The sequence below is a fragment of the Nannospalax galili genome, unplaced genomic scaffold (assembly GCF_000622305.1).
Source record: "Nannospalax galili isolate Female #2095 unplaced genomic scaffold, S.galili_v1.0 scaffold390, whole genome shotgun sequence".
Lineage (NCBI taxonomy): Eukaryota > Metazoa > Chordata > Mammalia > Rodentia > Spalacidae > Nannospalax > Nannospalax galili.
In genome coordinates, this window is record NW_008330777.1 from 4,380,955 (window position 1) to 4,400,955 (window position 20,001).

The following is a 20,001-nucleotide window of genomic DNA, read 5'->3' on the forward strand; positions in this document are numbered from 1 at the left end:
TGTGTGTGTGTGTGTGAGAGAGAGAGAGATTTTTAAATTTCATACATTTTTCCATTCAAATCCAGACCCCTCTCCCATCCATGCCTCTTCCTACCACCCCACCACACTAGGTGACACATCTGCAGTCGAATCTCTGCAACTAAAGCTCATGGAACATAGCAGAATAAAGGATGAGAAAGGGCTAATGCACCCCTCATCTCTCACCAGGGAGGCTTCCATGTACATCAGATTGTGATGCACACTGTTTTCACATCACTTAAGTTTTATTTACCTCTTCTCTATCTCTCACCATGTAAAACATTCCAGCCTCCCCCCCGTTAGAGTAACCCTATTTTCTCCATTCTCCCCTTGAAAATGGTTGTGTTTTCCTAGCCCCCTCTCTTGAGTTCCATCTTCCCCTCCCCCTTCATGGTTCCTTTCTATTTTCCTCACTTTTGCTGTTACTTCAGAATATAGTCATGTCTAAGGATTTGGAACTAGGATTCACATATGAGAGAGAATGTGCATTACTTGTTTTTTCTGAGTCTGGGTAACCTCATTCAGGATAACACCTTCTAGTTCCATCCATTTACTTGCAGATTTCATGATTTCATTTTTCTTTACTGCTGAGTAAAACTCCATCGTATATATGAACCACATTTTCATTATCCATTCATCAATTGAGGGACACCTAGGTTGCTTCCATCTCTTAGCTATTGTGAAAAGAGCAGCAACAAACATGGATGTACAAGTGTCTCTGCAACAGGACGAGTTGAAGTAGTGTAAAAAATAGTATGTTTATCTATTTTGAATGAAAATCTGAATGCATATATCTAGTGTGAATATTCAGATATTACTCATGAGGTAAAAGTTCTCATTTCTCCATGTTACGATTTTACTGTATTGTTTCTTTCAAGGGTCTTTGTTTTGTGTGGCTTTCTCTTTATTTAAAGTATTTTGTTTATTATTTTTATTTTATGTGTATGAATGTATTGCCTGCATGTGTGCAAGTGTACTTGTGTAATGTAATGCCCACCAAGGTCAGAAGAAGGTGTTCAATTCTCCTGAAACTGGACTTACAAATAGTTGTTAGATGCCATGTGACTGCTGGGAGCCCAACTGGGGTCCTCTGCAAGAGCAGCCAGAACTCTTAACCACTGAGTCATCTCTCTAGCCCCCCCTGCCCCTCGCCCCTCCCCTTCTCCTTTAGAAGGTAAGTTTTCCCCAATTCAATCCATATACTGATCTTAAGCATTGCCCAGAGAGCTAAACAGATTTATGGATGACTATGAAATGTAGCAGACCCCTTGACTTTGATTTCCATAATATTTCTTCAAGCAACTACTTGACCAATTAATTTCTTTTTTTAAAACCTTTATTCACTCCGTTTGTATGTATGTATGTGTGTGTGTGTGTGTGTTTGTGTGTATGCATGTGTGCACACGTGCCAAGGTACATGTGTAGAAATCAAAGGAAAAAAATTTGGGGTGTCATTTCTTTTCTTTCACCAAGTGGGTCCTGGGATCAAACTCAGACACCAGCCTTGAGGGAAAGCACTTTTTCCCAATGAGCCATCTCAGTGACCTAATTTCTACTCTTGTATTATACAATCAAATTAATTTAAAGCTTTTGAGTTGCTTCAAGTCCAGCTCTGGTGTTTTGGAACTCACTTTGCCATTTCCGTTGTCTGGCCTGAGGTGTCGCTCATGGAGAGTACATGTCTAGCATGCTTTAGGCACTAGGTTCAATCTACATCATGGAAAGAATCAAAACAAAACAGAACAAATGAAACAATAACAAAAATTTTCATCTGCTACCATCCTTCTTGGCCTCCAGTACTGGCCTAAAATAGGTAGTTGTGTAATACATTGCCACAGCCAAGGCTGCGTTGCTTGTTTGGGATGTCACTTAAATGAATTTATTTCCCTTTATTTGTAGGCTTTTTATTCCCATAGTTCATAGAATGTTAAGGACACCATTCCACATTTTTCACATGCACTATGTTTCACATTAAATTATCTTGAATGAATGACTTTATTTGCTGGGTGTAAAAAGCCTGCACTTCATCCTACTGCCTACCCAGGCTGCCCACCTTCAAGATTAAATCCTGGAGACTCTGAGGGGGGTGACTGGAATTAGGTTGGCTCCACCAAAAGCCAGAGAGGCATAGATCTTACCTCTTGAGGCCCACCTTCTTCCCTGGGTCCTATGGGATGGTTCAGCTGCAATAAGTGCTCCTGTGTGATGTTCTGGCAACTGCAGAATCTTTTAGCTTTGATAACGTTAATTAATCCTACTCCCAGTAATGAACACTGTGCTATAAAAAAATCTTTAAACTACATGAGAACAACCTAATAACTCACGGAACTATATACACTCAATCAGAAATTGGTATCTCAATTTCATGATTATTCATTAATTGTTATAATAAAGTTCTTTTTATTCTAATTAAGGTTACGTTATTTCTCTGTATTTAAAAATACTCAAAATTCTATTTAAAAATAATTAAAAGTAACTTGCTTCTTTTTAATTAATATCCTTGAAAGCAACTGGGTTTATGGCAAATGTTCAATTACTCATAGATAAATATTAAACTGACTTCATATAGAGAATGATAGCTACTCTCACATTACCCTGCAATTGATTTCCTTAGCACTGAAGCTGTTATAATTCATAGTCTACTTTGATTAGCAAAGAAAATATCCTATTATTATAGAAATTCTCAAGCATTTGCCCTAAGATTTCTATACATGTATTACATAATATTTGAATGAGCTCACACTTAATTATTATGCGTTAAGAAGTGCTAATTTGGAGAGGGAAGGTAATTTAATAATATCCAATGTCACAAACGTCATAGAATTGCCTATCCCTCAAACAGGTAATGCTGATGACTATAAAACAAGATAGTTATTTATATGGAGTTAAAAATATGATGAAACCATTGTTTCTATATCCCCTAATAACTTTTTGTGTCACTGTATCTAATGTGCTGTAATAAGGTTTGGGATCATATTAGAAGCAAACAAAATTGTGGAATTCATTTTTACTCATCCCTAAATAGACTATTCGGGTAAAGAATTTTGTCCTTAGAATTTCAGCTTGTTATTGTTAAAAAATGATAGAATCTATGGAAAAATCACTACTGAGAACTGGATCACTTTGTGTTTTGCAGGACTCTTAGTGGATTTTGTTTTTTAGTACTTTTCCACCCAAATGCTCTGGTATGGGAAGTTTAATTGGCTAAATAATGGGAAAAAAGGTTATCTTAAAACAAATTTTTGCCCTCAATATCTTTTGACCAATTTCACTTCTTCTAATAGTTTTCAAACCATTTAGAATTTATTTTTTTATAAATTATATATGTTCTGTTTCTTAATGATTCATAAAATTTACAAATGTATTGCCTTGAGAATGAGTCTTAGTCGTGTAGATAACACCTTCTGAATTAATTCTGCACTGTGAATAATTGTCTTGTATGCTTGATTTTCTTTAATTTTGCATCGATATTAATGGGGTTAAACCTAATCCACACTTCTCTGGTTTCTCCGTAAGAATTTGTGGTATACCAGATCAAATGCCTTTCTAAAGAGAAGATGCAGTGCTGTCTACTCCATTTCCTTTATCCTCTAAGCTTTTTGTAATAAAAAAAAGAATCATGACCACTTAATCCTTACTTGACTTGTAGTAGGTCTTAGTGTCATGATGTAATATTTAATTTTATTGATCAATACTTGTGAACGATATCTCCTATTACTCATAAATTTGGCTTACAAAATAAGAGACAGTAAAAATGCTTACATTTTTCCCCTGTGGTGCTGTATGTATTTGAGTCCTTCTATGTTTCCATCAAGTGGAAAGGACTATTTCTCTTATATTTTGGTAGGATGACTTGTTGCCTGATTAAATAAAATACATATTTCTACTGTAATTCTACATTAATTTAAATTAAATGGAAAAATGCCTGATCTCTTTTATGGATTATACTGCATCATGCTGGCTAAGGCTTTTGCTACATAACAACTCCAAATGCGGTGCAAAAGAAAGGAGGGCTTTACTATTTCAATTGCTGTGTTAGTTTTATATTTACTTGAAAAGTTTGTTTTTCAATTCCTATAAAATATATGGGGTAAATACAATTATAAATACACACTCTCGGCACAATGTATTCTAGTGAAATAAAACTTTCATAAAGAGGTGCACCGTGCAAAGGCATCATACAGTCTTTTCTAACCTTTTGTTTTCAGAGGCTTAGAATAAAGATCACATTCAGTGATGAATGAGGGTCTCAGTGATTGTGGGGTCATAGTCTAGAGCCCTTTGGGCTATCCTTTAGTGGTCAAACTGTACTGTTTCCTCGGATAAGACCATTTGTGGGGAGACCAGTCAAAAATTTCTCCCTCACTCAGTAGTAATCAGTTTCCAGTAGTTATTCAGCTAAGGCGGGACCTGCTGCCCTTTCCCAAGATCTGTGCTGGATTTCTGTCTGATTAAGTCAGCATGGGTCTTGTGCATGCTATCACCATTGTTGCAAGTTCATATGAACAAGTTCCCAGAGGCCTGTGAGCCTCTGTTTCCTTACGTTCATGCACCAACCTTGGTTCTTGCAATGGTTCCTGAGCCATGAGTGTGTGAAATTTAATATGAGTCTTTTTTAAAATTTTATTTATTTATTTATTTATTTATTTATTTATTTATTACCGTAACCCTATCCCCTCCAACTCCTACCATACCTCTTCATACTTTGTTCTGATAACTTCATATACTCTTTCTTCCTTTTTTTTAATGGGGCTTTTGACTACTCTAACATCCCCCCCTCTGAAGAGGTATCCCTAAAATCTTTTAAGGATTAGATACAAACTCCAAAATATTTTGGACACTTTTGGCCTTTGGAACAGAATATGTTGCTAAGAGGCCCAAAGACATTTTGACTTTTAGTCAAGAAACTGGCTACTTTTCTTTGGGGTCTTTTTACCCTAACTGCCTAGCCAATTCCTACCTCCTATTCTTATCACACCATCTTCTGAAGGGGTTACCCAAATTGCCAATAGGGAATCAAGATGCAGACTGCTCTGGCTTCTTCCATGCAATATAGGAGTCTTATCTAGGGACATACACTCTGCAGTCTCTTATTCTCGACACCTTGGAAAGTTGTGCTTTCTGTGTGCATCACATTCTGTTGCATGAGGAAGCTTCACTGGTGAGAGTTGAGCATTGTATTAGTGCTTGCTCTACCCTCTGTTCCCCTATGATCCTTGAGCCTTAGGTCTAGAGGTTCCACTGTAGATGTGTTGCTTAGGGCTGAGCATCTCTCAGACATATATTCTCTGTGGGTGACCAGCTCTAGAACTCTGTAATAGTCTCCATCTGTTGCAAAAAGAAGCTTCTTTGATGAGTGGTGTAAAGTATTCTTGTCTATAATTAAAATGATCCATATTTAGAATACAGTAAGAAATTTCATTTGTCTAGAGATATGATGGAGATAGGATTAGAGTCCAGTGGATGTAACTGAGGGACATCTGGGTAAAAACGCCTGACTGGATAGGCCTTAACATATATGACAATGCATGAAATCCAGTGTGTGTATGTCGGGGTTGGGGAGGGGAGTAAGGTATTTAGGGTAGGGGTCTAAATATGATTGAGATCTGTTGTATGAAATGCACAAACAGTGCAAAAATACATAAAAGAGTTACCCTTTTATATGTATGAACAGGAAGAGCTTAGAAAAGCAGATTCAAAGATTTAGCAAATTGCATGTTTTTCTACACAGTTTATCTACCAATTTTTAGTACAGTTTTTGCCTGGGCTAAACACTAGAACTTGACTGCCAAGTTTATTCATTTAACCATAAACTACAACAAATGATTAGAAATATGTCTGCGTGGTTCCTCTGCTGACAACTTCATGAAGACAAAGAAGATGAAGAAAAAGAAACTTCTTACTAAACTATTGGAGGGAAATTCTACAAATTACAAATTACAGCTTACTATGAATTTAAATCAAACAAGTTCACCAATTATAATGATATTATGGGGTTGTGACATTATTTTTAATTTCTTTCTAATGTCTTAGAATGAGAAAGGGTACTTCCCTACTGTTTTCTTTTGAGGTAGTTTGTCTTTTTTTTTCTAACTGGAATTTGTTAACCCTAGACCATTGTTAAAGGCTAATGGAAATGAGCTTAGTATGCTATTGTATCTGATTCATAAGGGACAATTTCCTGTCACATTTTCTCTTTCTTGAATCTATATTTTAGAAATTCCTTTGAATTTTGATCCTTGCAGTAACCTTGTGGAGTTAAAGAAAAGATTAAATTGAACTCACACTACAGATGGTCTACAGATATTTTGCAAACACACAAAAGCTATAAATAATAATGATGAACCACCCAAGGCTTGTTTACCCTTGATTTGTTATCTCTGAGGCACTGGGAGGTTTCATAGATGTTGTGCTGGATAGCTTTAGTGTTAACTTGACACACCTGGGTTGAGGGACCCTCAATTGGGGAATTCCCTCTATTGGACTGGCCTGTGGCCATGTCTGAGGGGCATCTTCTTGATGAGTGATGTGGGAGGCCCAGCCCACTGTGGGTGGTGCCACCCTTGGGCAGGTGGATCTGTGTTGCATAAGAAAGCAGGCTGAGTAGGGGCCAGGGGAGCAAGCCTGTAAGCAGCATTCCTCCATGGCCTGTGCTCCAGCTCCTGCCTCCAAGTTCCTGCCCTGAGTTCTTACCTTGCGCTCCCTGATGAACTGTGTGTGACCTGGGAGATGTAAGACAAATAAACCCTTTCCTCCCCAAGTTGGTACTGGTCAGAGTGTTTTGTCACAGCAATGAAGAACAAACTAAGACAGATGTCAATCTTGGCCATGTTATACCTAGGCCCTGTTTAAACCCCTTGTTGTTTTGTCTTAAGTGAATTGGTAGTTCGTTCTATTTTTTTTTCCTTCTGCAAAGAGTTGAAGGCACCTAAAATTTGAGACTCATATAATTAATTTGAAAATTCAGCAGATAAAATTAAAATTTTTACACAAGTTCATGTACCAAGTTAAAAGATGCTCAATTGCACATATCAACTATATTTTATTGCTTTTTGAAGATTCTAGATATTGGTTTGGGATATGTTGTTATAATTTTTATAAAGCCTGTATAATTTTTTATAAAGCCTTGGGATATGTTTAAGTTTTCTCTCTAGCATCATTAGAAGGGTAAATGCACTGTCTTTCCAACATTTTGTCTTTTAATTCTTTAAATTTATTATTATTATTACTATTGTGTGTGTGTTTGTGTGTGGGCATGCACTTACCATGGTACACTTGTGGAGGTTAGAGAATACCTTCTGGGAGTCTGTTCTCTCCTTCCACCATGGGTTCTTTGGGTCAACCTGAAATGCTAAAGCTCAGGTTGTCAAGCTTGGTGGCAAACACTTTTACCTGTTGAGCCATCTCAATACTCCAGAGATTATTTTTAATAATGTGTTCCGATCCAATGGTTTGACATTGTTTTTGGAAAATTATTGTGTTATCCTATTTCTTATATTTTGAGAACAATGCACATAAATTTAGCTCAAAATGTCTGTATACTTAGAGAATCTTATGCCATATTTAATTTTTCATCAAGTAGTAATTGTTCTAGTCAATTTTCTCAAAGCTATTTATATATCAAATATCATGCGTTCAAAATTTGGGGACTATTTTGCATTTGATAATGTAATTTCTCTCCCTAATTCGACTTAAAATTTTGTCTTTAGTTCCAGGTGCAGTATTTGATTTACAGATTGCAGAGGTGGAAGCAACAGAAATACAAATTACTTGGAAGAAACCACGACAGCCAAATGGCATCATTAACCAATACCGCGTGAAAGTGTCTGTCTCGGAGACAGGGGTCACTTTGGAAAATACTCTCCTCACAGGACAAGATGAGGTACTATACTTTCACTTACCATCTTTCTGCTTCATTTTGATAACTTGGAAGGTTTGCAAGTATTCAGCATAAAATAGTTTTTATTGGATTTTTATGATTTTCATACAATATTGTTTGATGGCATTTAGATCACCTACCTTCTCTTCAACTCCTCCTGCTGCCCTCTGCCCAACTTAATAAACTTTCACACACACACACACACACACACACACACACACACAGACAGACACGGCCTATAGAGTATGATTTGTGTCCTGGATCCATCCCCTGGACCCACCAAGGGTTCCAACCCTTTAAGACACTATCTTTCCTCCTCCCAGAAGCTATCAATAAGTGTTTGTAAAATGCTCAGCCCTAAATGACACATCTTCAATGCAACCTCTACACTTAGGGTGACTGCATCTCTTAACTCTCACCAAAGAAGTTTCTTATGCAGCAGATGGTAATTAATACAGAACCCACAATTGGCCAATGTACAGAGAACAAGAGGCTGCAGAGTGCTTATCCCAGAAGAGAACACCTATGTCAAAATTCTGCCCCCCAAGACTCAGGGATCATTGAGGAAAAGGAAGTAGAAACATTGTGCCAGGGGTGGGGTGGATGACCACAAAGAAACAGTTTTCCAAACAGCTGGCCCTTTACTCATATGAATTCAAAGCAATGGTGACAGCACACACAAGTCCTACGCAAGCACAAATCAGACAAAATCCCAGCACAGACATGGGGAAGTGGGTAAAAAACTCCAACCCAACTTGAGGAAGTTTTAGCATAAAAGATTTGAAAAGCTTCCTAGCACAAAGTCAAGTAAATTGGTGTATGTTGAGATATGAGCTAGATCATGTTTCATTTTAGGACATAATAGTTAAGTGCTATTACTCTTTTTTAAAAAAAATTAGAACATATTTTATTACTTTTTATTTTATGTGTGTGAGTGTTATACCTGCATGTGTGTAAGTGCACCTGAGTCGTGCAATGCCTATAGAGGTCAGAAGAGGGCGTTGGATCACCTGGAACTAGGGTTACAGAGGGTTCTTAACCACCATGTGGGTGCTATGACTCAATCCTGGGTCCTCTGCAGGAGCAGCCAGTGCTTTTAATCACTGAGCCATCTCTCTGGTCCCAAGTGCTATTAAAAAAAAAGTTCATTGAATAATCACACAGAACTAAAGGTACTTCTAAAGGTTGGTTTTATTATGCTAATCCAGTTATTGAGTTTTTTGGAAATTCTTGTATGATTTAAACGCTCTCTCAAAGGCTTATAATTAGAACAGCTGCCAGTGAAAGGCTACTGTCCGCAGGTGATTTTGTCCTATTTGAACATGAGAAACTAAAGGTCTCGGAGGTGCAAATGTACATATGATTGATAAAAATGCATAGCTAAACAAAGTTAAATCTTTCATAAATTTAACAGGAAAGGGCTGAGTCTTTGAGTAATACATTACTTTTATGCACAGTGGGTGTCTTATTTTCCCCCTTGTTTCTGTTAGGAAGTACAGGTAGCATGATGGGGCTCCACTATCTTCGTTTCCTGGCCTAGGCAGCTGCTCTCCTGTTAAGACCTTCAAAGCCCCCAAACTTCTCCTATCCATATAGTGGCTGCCTTGCTAAGGCTAAATATACTTAGGACAAGAGTAGTGATCAGTGGGCCATTAGAGATGAGTATGACAGTTATTAAGAACTTGGCCTCTTCTATTTGGAGGTCAGAAATGCTATTGTTTCTATTATACTGTTGTTTCCCACACCTCCTCTGTTGTCAAATTATTTCTAGTCCCAAGGTCCTTTAATTCTGGAACTTAACTTGAAAAGTTAACTATAGCATGGAACTCAGAGCAGTGTGTGGCTGCTGGGGACGTCTCACTCCAAGTTGTTATCCACCCCCATTCTCACATTAAACTTTAATTCTATGTTGAGTCCCTTCTTCTGTGTAAAGGATGTTGGTTTATGATTTGCTGATACTCTAGTTGGCATCTCATCAAAGAGCAGGAGCTTAATTGTTTGTCCCTGCTAAGAACATCTTCAATTAGATACTTAACTTTTTTTGGACTAGGTGACAAGTTTCCCAAGTTTGTTAGTGACATCTACTGAACAGTCTGTTTTTCTCTGGAAGCGAAACAGTTCTAGAAAGGCTAGTTTGTTATCTTGTCACATACTAGAAAAATGTGAGTCACACAAATCTGGATTTAAATATGGATCTGGCTCTTACTGGGCCAAAGGTTACCAGTGCAGGACCCAGAAGGCAAATGGTTGGGTTGAGAGCCTGGTTCTTCTATTACTGACAGCTTAATCCAAGGAGAGTTGGCACGATCCTTGTGAACTTCAAATTTAAGACCGAATTACAAAACTTCCTGTAACAAAGAATCAATGATGAGAGTTTAATGGGTTTCTGTGTATAAAAAGCTTAGCATTGTAGCTGGCATGTAGCAAATTTTATGTTAATATTGTGACCAGTTGAGATTAATCTTGACATTAGACCCTCTATCCCACTTTGCCACATAGGCAAGGTTAACTTCCAGGGATCTCATCCTGATTCCTTTGGGCCCATCAAGTTTTTATGTAGATTTTGGGCATCTGAACTCTGGCCCTCATATTTTTGAGGCAAGTGCTTTAACAGCTGAGCCACCTCCTCAGTCTAAGCTTTCTGATAGGGATGGAAGTATAAGACAACAGACAGAATGTGGTCCTTGATTATCTTTTCATTGTCCGTGGTACCCCTTTCAGGTTAAGCTCTCTGCTCTCGTTCACTATTGATTAGCTTCCGTTCTTTGTCTCAAGAACACTTTAAATCCTTGAAATCTTGGAAGTAACATGTGTCTTCAGTGTGAAGTACTGAGGTTGAATCTCTTTAACCATTTTTATGGTTAATATATTTCTTCTCAAAAACAAATATTTTATTTTCCTAAATTCATCTCTATGTCCCTTACTCTCTAGCATTTTATACCATTTGCTCATTAATTCATCTGCTTTTATATACTGCAACTTTATAATACTTTGGCCTTAAATAATTAAGAAGACAAAAAGCTAGCAGTTATTTTTAGTGTTTTCTAATACCTTTATAAAAGTGTTCCAGAGAGCTCTTTTCTCAGCCATCTCCTATCTCACAACACTTTGTTTGTTTGCTTGGGTCTGCCTTAGCCCAAATTGGCTTCAAGCATGCCATGTAATTGAGGCTGATCTTGATCCTCCTGCCTCCAGCTCCAAAGTGCTGAAATTGCAGATGTATACTACCATGCTCCCAGCATAAAACACATTAAAAAATGATCTCGCATTTTCAATCATTGGTTCCTAGGTGTATTCCTTTTTATTTACTTTGATCTTTTATTTCTGATACTGTGAAATCCTAACTGTACCTATTAATGGGACAATTCTGTCATGGTTCAAGTATATCTAAAGTCCACCTCCATGAAACAAAGCACAGAAGAACTAAACAAACTTCTCCTTGGGATAACAGGATGATGGGAATGGGAGGTGGGAAGGAGATGAAGCTATGTTCTAGAGATGGAGATCTTAGGGCAGAAATTCTGGTGACCGGTAAAGATTCTGCAAGCTACACAGAGGAAAGATGGACCAGGCAATTAATGGTTTCAGTGTGACAAGAAAAATGTCTGAAGAGAGGCTCACCCAAAGCTTGAGTATCAAGTTACAGGTACTTCATCTCTTGAACTTAATATGCTACAGCTTTCTGACTTGATAAGTGCTCTTTAAGAATCGTGATTCAGGTTTTAAGAGTAAGCATTTATAGTATCTGCTTTTTCTATTAGAATAGTGGCACTACTGTCCCCCATCCAATGAAAGTTAGAAATACTGGATGAAGTCTTCTACAACCTAGGTTCTCCTTTGCATTCAGAAGTCACATAGTGGTAAGGGCAGTGGTTTCTGCCTTTAGAGGACAACTTTCCTGCATCTGCTTCATTCCTTTATCCTCATTCTTGCTCAGGATTCCCATAGTGTCTTCTCTGGACTGTCACAGTATCTCATTTTGTGTTATTTTCTCGTTGTTACACAGCCATATGACAAATGCTCATCAGCTTTGAACAACTCACATCTGTTATCTCACAATTTCTGTGGGCCAGAGTGCAGATACAGCTTAACCAAGGTCTCTGCTTAGGGTCTCATAAGGCTTCCGTCAAGGTGGAGGTGTGGAGGCTTGACTGGAGGATAACCCATTTCCAGGCTCCCTCGGGTGTTTAGCAGACTTAAGTTCCTTTTGTCTGTAGAACTGAGGGTCTTTGCTTGTCTGCTCTTACTTGGTGCCTTCGACTTCTAGAGAACCACAACAATTTCTTACCAACTGGGCTTTTCAACATTACCATTTAGTTCATCAAACCAGCAAAGGAGGGTCCGTATAGTGTTACGTGGTCATGCAGTGACATCCCATCCACTTTATCTTATTTCGTTACTCAGTTGCGAGTAACAGGACCCATCTCACCTACAGGAGGGCAGGATTATATAAAAGCCTGAATGGCAGGAGGATGAGGGTCTGAGGGGCTGCCCACCACATGGTTCACACACTTTTTAGTCCTTAGTATATTACTTATTCTATTAAAGTAAAGAAGTGCAATTCGAGAACAGATGAGGAAAGTGTGTATGTGTGTAAGTCATCTAACCCCTCCCTAGTATAGCAGAAAGTCAGAAGGTACTAATAGAAAGTAGTCTTAACAGGGAGGGTAAGCACATTATTCAGTGATTTTAGAAATAAACACAGCTGAAAACAGAAATGGTTAAATATGTTGTATTTTGACTGGTGTGGTTGCATACACCTTTAATCCCAGTGCTCTGGAGGTTGAGGCAGGTAGATCAGATATGACCTACCTAGCAAGTTCTAGGCTAGCTGGAGCTACAGAATCTCTCTCTCTCTCTCTCTCTCTCTCTCTCTCTCTCTCTCTCTCTCTCCTATCTCTCCTTTCTCTCTTCTCTTTCCTCTCTGTATCTCTGTCTCTGTCTCTCTCCCTCCCTTCTTAGGAGGAAGGTCCTGAGCAGGAAGGTATGGGCAAAAGCATTGCTTTCTCATGATCATCTTCCAGCATTTCCCTCTCTCCTGCTTTCTCTGTAGCCTATGTGTGTATATCATGATGATGAAAGGTTTAAACATAATTACGTTATACTCTGTCTCACTGGTCATCATCTACATTGGAATTTTTTTTCTCATTACCATTCATGGTTTTATTTGTATGTTTCTTAGTAAGTAGGGCTTGTTAAAATAATAGAAATATGACTCAGATTGAATCTTGAAGCTTGCAGCCTTTTATTTCAACTTCCCAATTTATACATAATTTTGTTAATCAACAGCTAGAAATGCAACCTCTACTAAAATATTTGACTAACTCTGATGTTAGGCTATTAGAACCACAAAAGCAGCTCCTATCCAATGAATTCTAAAACATATCTCACCATGGTCATATGGCATCTATTAAGTAACTAGGAGGTTTTATGTATTCTATTAAGCCCAGAAAATACATAGATGAATAAGAAGTCATGCTATTCTTTATTTGTTTTGAGATGAACTGTTTTCTTTCTAATGTTTGCTAGTTGACTTAACTCTCCTCTCTAGAACTGATCATATATTATAGTGGTTTGAACATGAGATTTTAAACTAGGAAAATACTTTCCAACCCTATTCTACTATCACTAGCTTTATGAGCTTAGTCAAATTACTATAGAAAGGAACTGAAATTTCTTTACTGTGTAATGAAGTGAAATCACATAGGCACTAGTGTTTAGCATTTTGATGTCTGGTAGCTTAAAATGCTAGTCTGTATAGTAGTATGAAATGATTTAACTTTTTACTGTGGGGGACAAGAGACAGAGCTTTCTTGAGGTTTAATAGCTTCCGTTTCATTAGTTCTGGTTTCTAGGTCCTCTTCACTGAGGGCTACTCTTCTGTGTATACTGTATAGTTTGTCAATGATCTTTTCACTAAACTGGGCACAGTATACTGTATGAAGTTAACCTAGACCCACATGGAGCAGAATAATTTCTTCTTTGGTGTAAATTTTCTCCTGTGAACACAAAGATTAAAATTGATTTCTTCGAGTGCATCATTCTTCTGAGACTGAAGTACGAAGACCCTTAAAGTCATCCATTGTCCTTGGAATGATTTTTAGTGAATCTCACACTTTGGTATGACCTGAGGCAATTTTCTCCAATAGACATCATCTTGCCTCCTGGTATTACAGACTTCTGAGGTCAATATTGATGCATCCTTTCATCCTACAAATTTCTCAAGTATATAAGTGTTTTTCCTTGGTGAACCTGAAGAGAGAACCATCTGAATGCTTGGTCAGTTGGTACAAAGGAGGGTGACTAGCTAGGAATGCCTGAGAAGAATGGTTTGAGCACAGATGGAACAAAAACCTGATTTAATCCTTAAGTATTTGTTCATCCACATAATGTCTGAAATGATACGGCATCTTTTAGGAGGCTTCTAAGATATGCTAATTGCAGACATTTCTTTTTACTCCTCGATGGCAATGTAAATTATATATTAAAATAGAAGTATCAATTAAGAATAACTCAAACATTTCGTTAATTCATTTCAGCAGAACTCCACTGAATCTAAGATGATAGATATAATGCTTCTTTAAAAAATAATACATTCACACTTATAATAATGAAGGTTATTACATGTAAAATCAAGTTGGTTTATTCAGGTGGATTAGGAATTTATGTCTGAAGACTTCTAGTTCTTTCACATAAATTCCAAGGATTCCTGGGTAGCATATGCCAGGCCTTTCATGTTGATGAATTGTGACATTCCCAAACTAAGTGGTTCTCAACTAGGGGCAACTTTACTCCACTTGAAACATATGGTAACCTCTGAAGACTGTCTTTGTCATAACTAAAAGGATGCTTCTAGTGAGTAGGGACCAGAGATGCTGCTAAACATCCTATAATGTACAGTACAGCACAAGACTCAGAAGAGAATTATCTAATACAGTATGTCAACAATGCTCAGACTGAGTCATGTGCACTCGGTAGGTGTCAGACTTTAATGTGTTGCAATGGGTTTTATTTTTCCACTTAGTCCCCTCATTTCTACCTGTTTGTCTCTACCCTTCACATTTCTCTTTTAAATCTAATTCCTTCTGGTCACTTTTGCTCTTTAAATTCACTACATGTTTTCTCTTTGGAAAAACCCAATATCTAAACTAATGTCATTTTGAAAGAGACAAAGGATGAGAAATATTTATTGCCTGGGGACACATAATAGTAGCACTCTGGGTTGGTAGGAGAGCAATCTCAATAGTTTAGCGCCCCAGTTTTGGAGGAAGTTTCCAATGGAAGCTAGAACTGAGGAAGATTCAGAGTAAAGTATCCAAGTCAACTCTTACATCAAAATGACAATTTATTAACAGAGATGCACAACTTCATTAATTCATGGAATGCTGTAGTTGCATCTTAATAATTAATTTGACACATGGTAGAATATATTGAGAGATTTAATATGCAATCATAGTTTAAGGGGAAGTTCTTTAAGCTGTATCATGGTACCGTCTACAGTGCTTTGGACTTGGGAGATTTTCAAAAGATGAATGATTGATAGTGGAAAGAGCTGTGTGGTTTGGGCATAACCCTTTGGTTAGAATACCAGAACATCTCTGCCTAAAGTGTTAGTGATTCATGTTCTCTGTGATTTGCCTATGGAGTCAGAGCGCAAGTGAGCTGTAGGCAGACAGAAAACCAAATCATTTCTTCGTTCCACCTGAGCTTCCCTATCTTGGGTTCTTTATCCTAACATGAATGTCTATGGATGTTCCCCGCTTTTCCCCACAATATTTTTATGTCAAAGCATTTAACATGATTTGGATGATTTATATGTGTATGCGTGCGTGCGCGTGCGTGCGTGCGTGTGTGTGTGTGCTTGCCCACGTGTGTGAGAGGCTGATATCAAGATCAGGATGTCTTCCTCAGTTGCTGCTTCACCTTATGTTTTGAGACCAGGTCTCTCACTGAATCTGGGGCTGATTTGGTTAGACTGGCTGGCCACCAGACCTAAGGAATCTGCCTGTCTCCCTGCTACTGCTTTTATTTTTTGCCTATGTCTGTGTGTGTGTTGTGCATATGAGTATGCATGTTCCCATGTGTTTGGGAGCATGTGTGTGTGCATGTGTGTGCTGAGGCCCAAGGCTGATCAAGTGTCTTCTGTAACCTCTTTCCACTTAATTTATTCATTGAGGCAGTATCTCTTAACGGAAGCCAATGCTTGTACACCTGGTCCAGTTAGCCAGCTTGTTCTGAGAATCCGCTGTCTCTTGAGTCTTGAGTGCTGAAATTATAGGCAGGCTGCCATGATGCCTGCACTTACATTGGTGCTAGGGACCTAAACTCAGATCCTCACTATTATGCAGTAAGCACTTTACTGCCTGTACCATCTTCCCATCCTCTGGATAATTTTATTTTAGCAGTATTGTATGGGAGACTGGAGTTTTCTTGAATAATTGTTTTGAAAACACTAAGGGCATTGAGAGCAAAAAGAAAGAGGAAACCCTGGTTTTTACTGGAAAAGTCAAACCAAAACATGTAATGTAAATTATGAGGCAGGGATTCCAATACCTAAGAACACATGAAACTTTCATTTTCAATTTATTATAAATATTAACCGTACAAGAGCACATCATTGATAAGAAACAGAATAAATTCTTTAAAAGGGGGTTTTGGAGGTGAGTTTTGAAGCAGAACTTGGAAAGTTTTTCATTAAAAAGGTAATTTTGACATTTTCTTTAAAAAATACTGTATTGGGGGAAAATTTAAACAGATATGATGGTGTAGAGAAGTATATGGTAAGACCCCATAAACCCATCACCTGGATTCAATAACTATCAGCATTCTGCAGTGTTCCTCCAGCTGCTCCTATTGTTACTGCAGCAGAGAAACAAATTTAGAAACAAATTCCAGACTTCACATCCTCCCTGCTCCTTCATGCCTACCTAGCAAGGATCTCTAAAAACTGAACATGAGTTCATTCAATAATTCTATGACTACAACCATAATCAAATGTCTGTGTTCATCTTTAAAACCTATGTTGATTAATCTATTCAAATTAGAGTCCAAAGTCTTCATCTTGAGACAGTACTTTTTGGTTAGTGATTAACATTATTTTCAAAGCTAACATTCTACACAGACATCTAATACTGTCTAAGCAAAATTCTTTTCCCTGTTCTATTTCAGTCAGTTACTCTGGGTTGGGATTAGTGAGGGAAAGTAGCATCATGTTGTTCCCTTTACCTATCTCTACTATATGAATCCATAGTCTGCTTCTGATGTCTCGCTTCAATATCTGCCACTGTGGTGAACTTGACATGTATGAATTATATTGTGGGGTGTAGGGCCAAGGACAGTTGCTCACGGTTTCTCTTAGGACCTTTGACAGGTGTGTGGTGAACCCTGCTTCAAAACTATTGGCTTTCAGTTTTCTTTGTGTCTGTAACTTCACTTGATTATTAATTATGATATCACTGTTATTGATAGCAAGCAGGTATGGAGGCCTTTCACAGGGAGTATACAAATGAGGATGCTTAGAGAAGGAAACAAAACACATTTAATTAACAATTTTTGAATGCCTACTGTTGGGAAAATGAGATAAAATGCTTCAATATGAAACTTTAATCTTACCAGGAATAAAAACAATACAAGTCTGAAACAAATACCTGTTTCTTTTTAAAACACAATTTTAATCTAATAAGAAATAGGATGAACATATTATGTTATCACAATGTAGGATTTTAGTAGCTTGAGAATGAAGCCTTGGAAAGTAATGAAGATAATAGTCATAAATAGCATTGTCTTTTAAAACATGTAATTCCAAAGTGATAAATTTTAAGTCATGAAGCATTGAGTCTTCAGTCTTTGTACATACCTACTTTTAATTGCAGCACATAAACAACCCAATGTCTCCAGAAATGATGAACCTAGTGGACCCAATGATAGGATTTTATGAGGGCTCAGCAGAGATGTCTTCAGACCTGCACTCTTTGGCTTCATTTGTATATAACAGTCATCCATATGATAACTTTCCTGGCCAGATTAGAGCTGAAGACCAGAGTTCACCAGTTGGTAGGTAAAAGTTTAATTCTCTATGAAGTGCATTTAAACCATCAGCTAGCAGAGATATGAACCTGAGTTTAGAGTTCAACCATGTTATTAATGGTCCATGGGCTGGAGTCAGATTGTTTTTAACTGTTGGGTAGCCGCATGCAGCAAATGGAAATGCCACCCAGGCAGGAGCTGCCCCTTCTAACCTAGCTGACCTTCTTCCTAGAGAAAGTAGCACCCTAGAGTCTCTAGCCAAGCTGCATAGACAATCAGTTATTACAGTTGCCAAAGCAGGTGTGATGGGGAGGGATTAACATATCTTCAAATCATTTACAGGCCTCACACTCTGCAGCTTTTGACTAATAGGTTTTCAAATGTCACTAAAGGTAAATAGGTCAGAAAGTTACAACTCTAGTGCATGGGGTGATAAACAGGTGTAGGTGACCCTGGGATGTGGTGATGTCATTAGTGCATACACTTGTGCTGCGGGGTCAATGGATCTTACTGTTTCTAAAAGAAGAATCTAATATATGGCAAATTGAAAGAAAATACATTGTTAGATAATACAGAGCTATCCTGTCTCTTTGGTTCTTATAAAATGTTAGATGGAAAAATATTCTATTTCATTACCTTATCTATGATTTGGTATTTGCCTTGTTTGAAATTGGAAGTGCTATAATGTTCTATTCATGGTAGAATTAGTAAAATAAAATTATATTTTATTCAATATGTGTTTATTGGTCTACTTTTCTTGTGTAAAGCAGACTGACACAACTCTAAAAATTAAGTGACACACGATTTCTGATTAAGTTATTCCCCCTAAATATTTCAAATTTAGCCTAGTTGCTGATTAAGAGGTTTGTAGGCACAATTTCTAAATAAAGTAAAAATTTAACATCATAATCTTTGTGTAGACATTTGTGTGTCAACTAAGCAAGAATGCTTGTTTAACACAATTTTTGAGGCTTAGCAAATATAAATTTTGAATCAAAATTAAGTTCTTGGTTTTGAATTCTGTTATTAAAACTTGTTTTTGATTGACAACACTTTCATCCTGTATTATTTCCCTAGTTTTTACTTTCTGAATAAATTCTTTAGCCAGTCTGCCTTGCAAAGTTATATTTTTTTCTAAAAATATTGCTATTATGTTCCAGAACAGTGTATAAAACTAGCAAAACTGTATTATGAACACAAAATATTTGTAAATATTATTGAGGAGTATTAGGGTTCTCAAAATATTCGATGTGATCTCTAAGATCAATAACTTCACATTTACTGTTAATTACATATCCAGCTTTTTGTATATGGGAGTGCATGAAGATGTTAATATTAATATGCATTAATTTTCATGAGAAAAATAATTTTATAGTGCCAATTCACTTTTTTTTTCTCATTGATTTCAAATAGTAACCACAAGGAATCAGCATATTACTGACATTGCTGCTGAACAGCTGTCTTACGTTATCAGGCGACTTGTACCTTTCACAGAGCACATGATTAGTGTATCTGCTTTCACCATTATGGGAGAAGGACCACCAACGGTTCTCAATGTTAGGACACATGAGCAAGGTACGATCCATTTCCTTTGAAACAATTGCCTGCAAATATTACTCTTGTGTGATGAATACTATTGCTTCTCCATTCCTACTTACTGTTCATTTTTCTTTTCAAGTGCCAAGCTCCATTCAAATTATAAACTATAAAAATATTAGTTCTTCATCTATTTTATTATATTGGGATCCTCCAGAATATCCCAATGGGAAAATCACTCATTATACGATCTATGCAATGGAAATGGATACTCACAGAGCTTTCCAGATGACTACTGTAAATAACAGCTTTCTCATCACAGGTAGAAGGAAAAGTTGTGTTTCTTTTCACACTCCTATTCTAATGGAAAATATATACCTTATTACACCTTAAATGTTCCAGGATACATTCTAGATTTTGTTGTATGCCTTTATGGATATAGTTAAAATACTTGTAGAAATAACTTAATTAAACACGTTTTCTTTAACTGTATTTATCCACAAAGAAATACAAGGCACAATTTTCACAGTAATTTACTTAAC

At 37.3% G+C, this 20,001-nt stretch overlaps 1 protein-coding gene across 1 annotated transcript in view; it reads left to right on the forward strand.

The window, feature by feature from the left end:
- Positions 1-20,001, forward strand: part of Ptprq (protein tyrosine phosphatase receptor type Q) — a 227,017-nt gene that overhangs the window by 16,471 nt on the left and 190,545 nt on the right. Inside the window, exons 9-12 of the mRNA XM_008852127.2 lie at positions 7,728-7,900; positions 17,770-17,950; positions 19,337-19,498; positions 19,602-19,781. Coding sequence (XP_008850349.1) covers positions 7,728-7,900; positions 17,770-17,950; positions 19,337-19,498; positions 19,602-19,781 — 696 coding nt within the window. The remainder of the gene's footprint in view (positions 1-7,727; positions 7,901-17,769; positions 17,951-19,336; positions 19,499-19,601; positions 19,782-20,001) is intronic.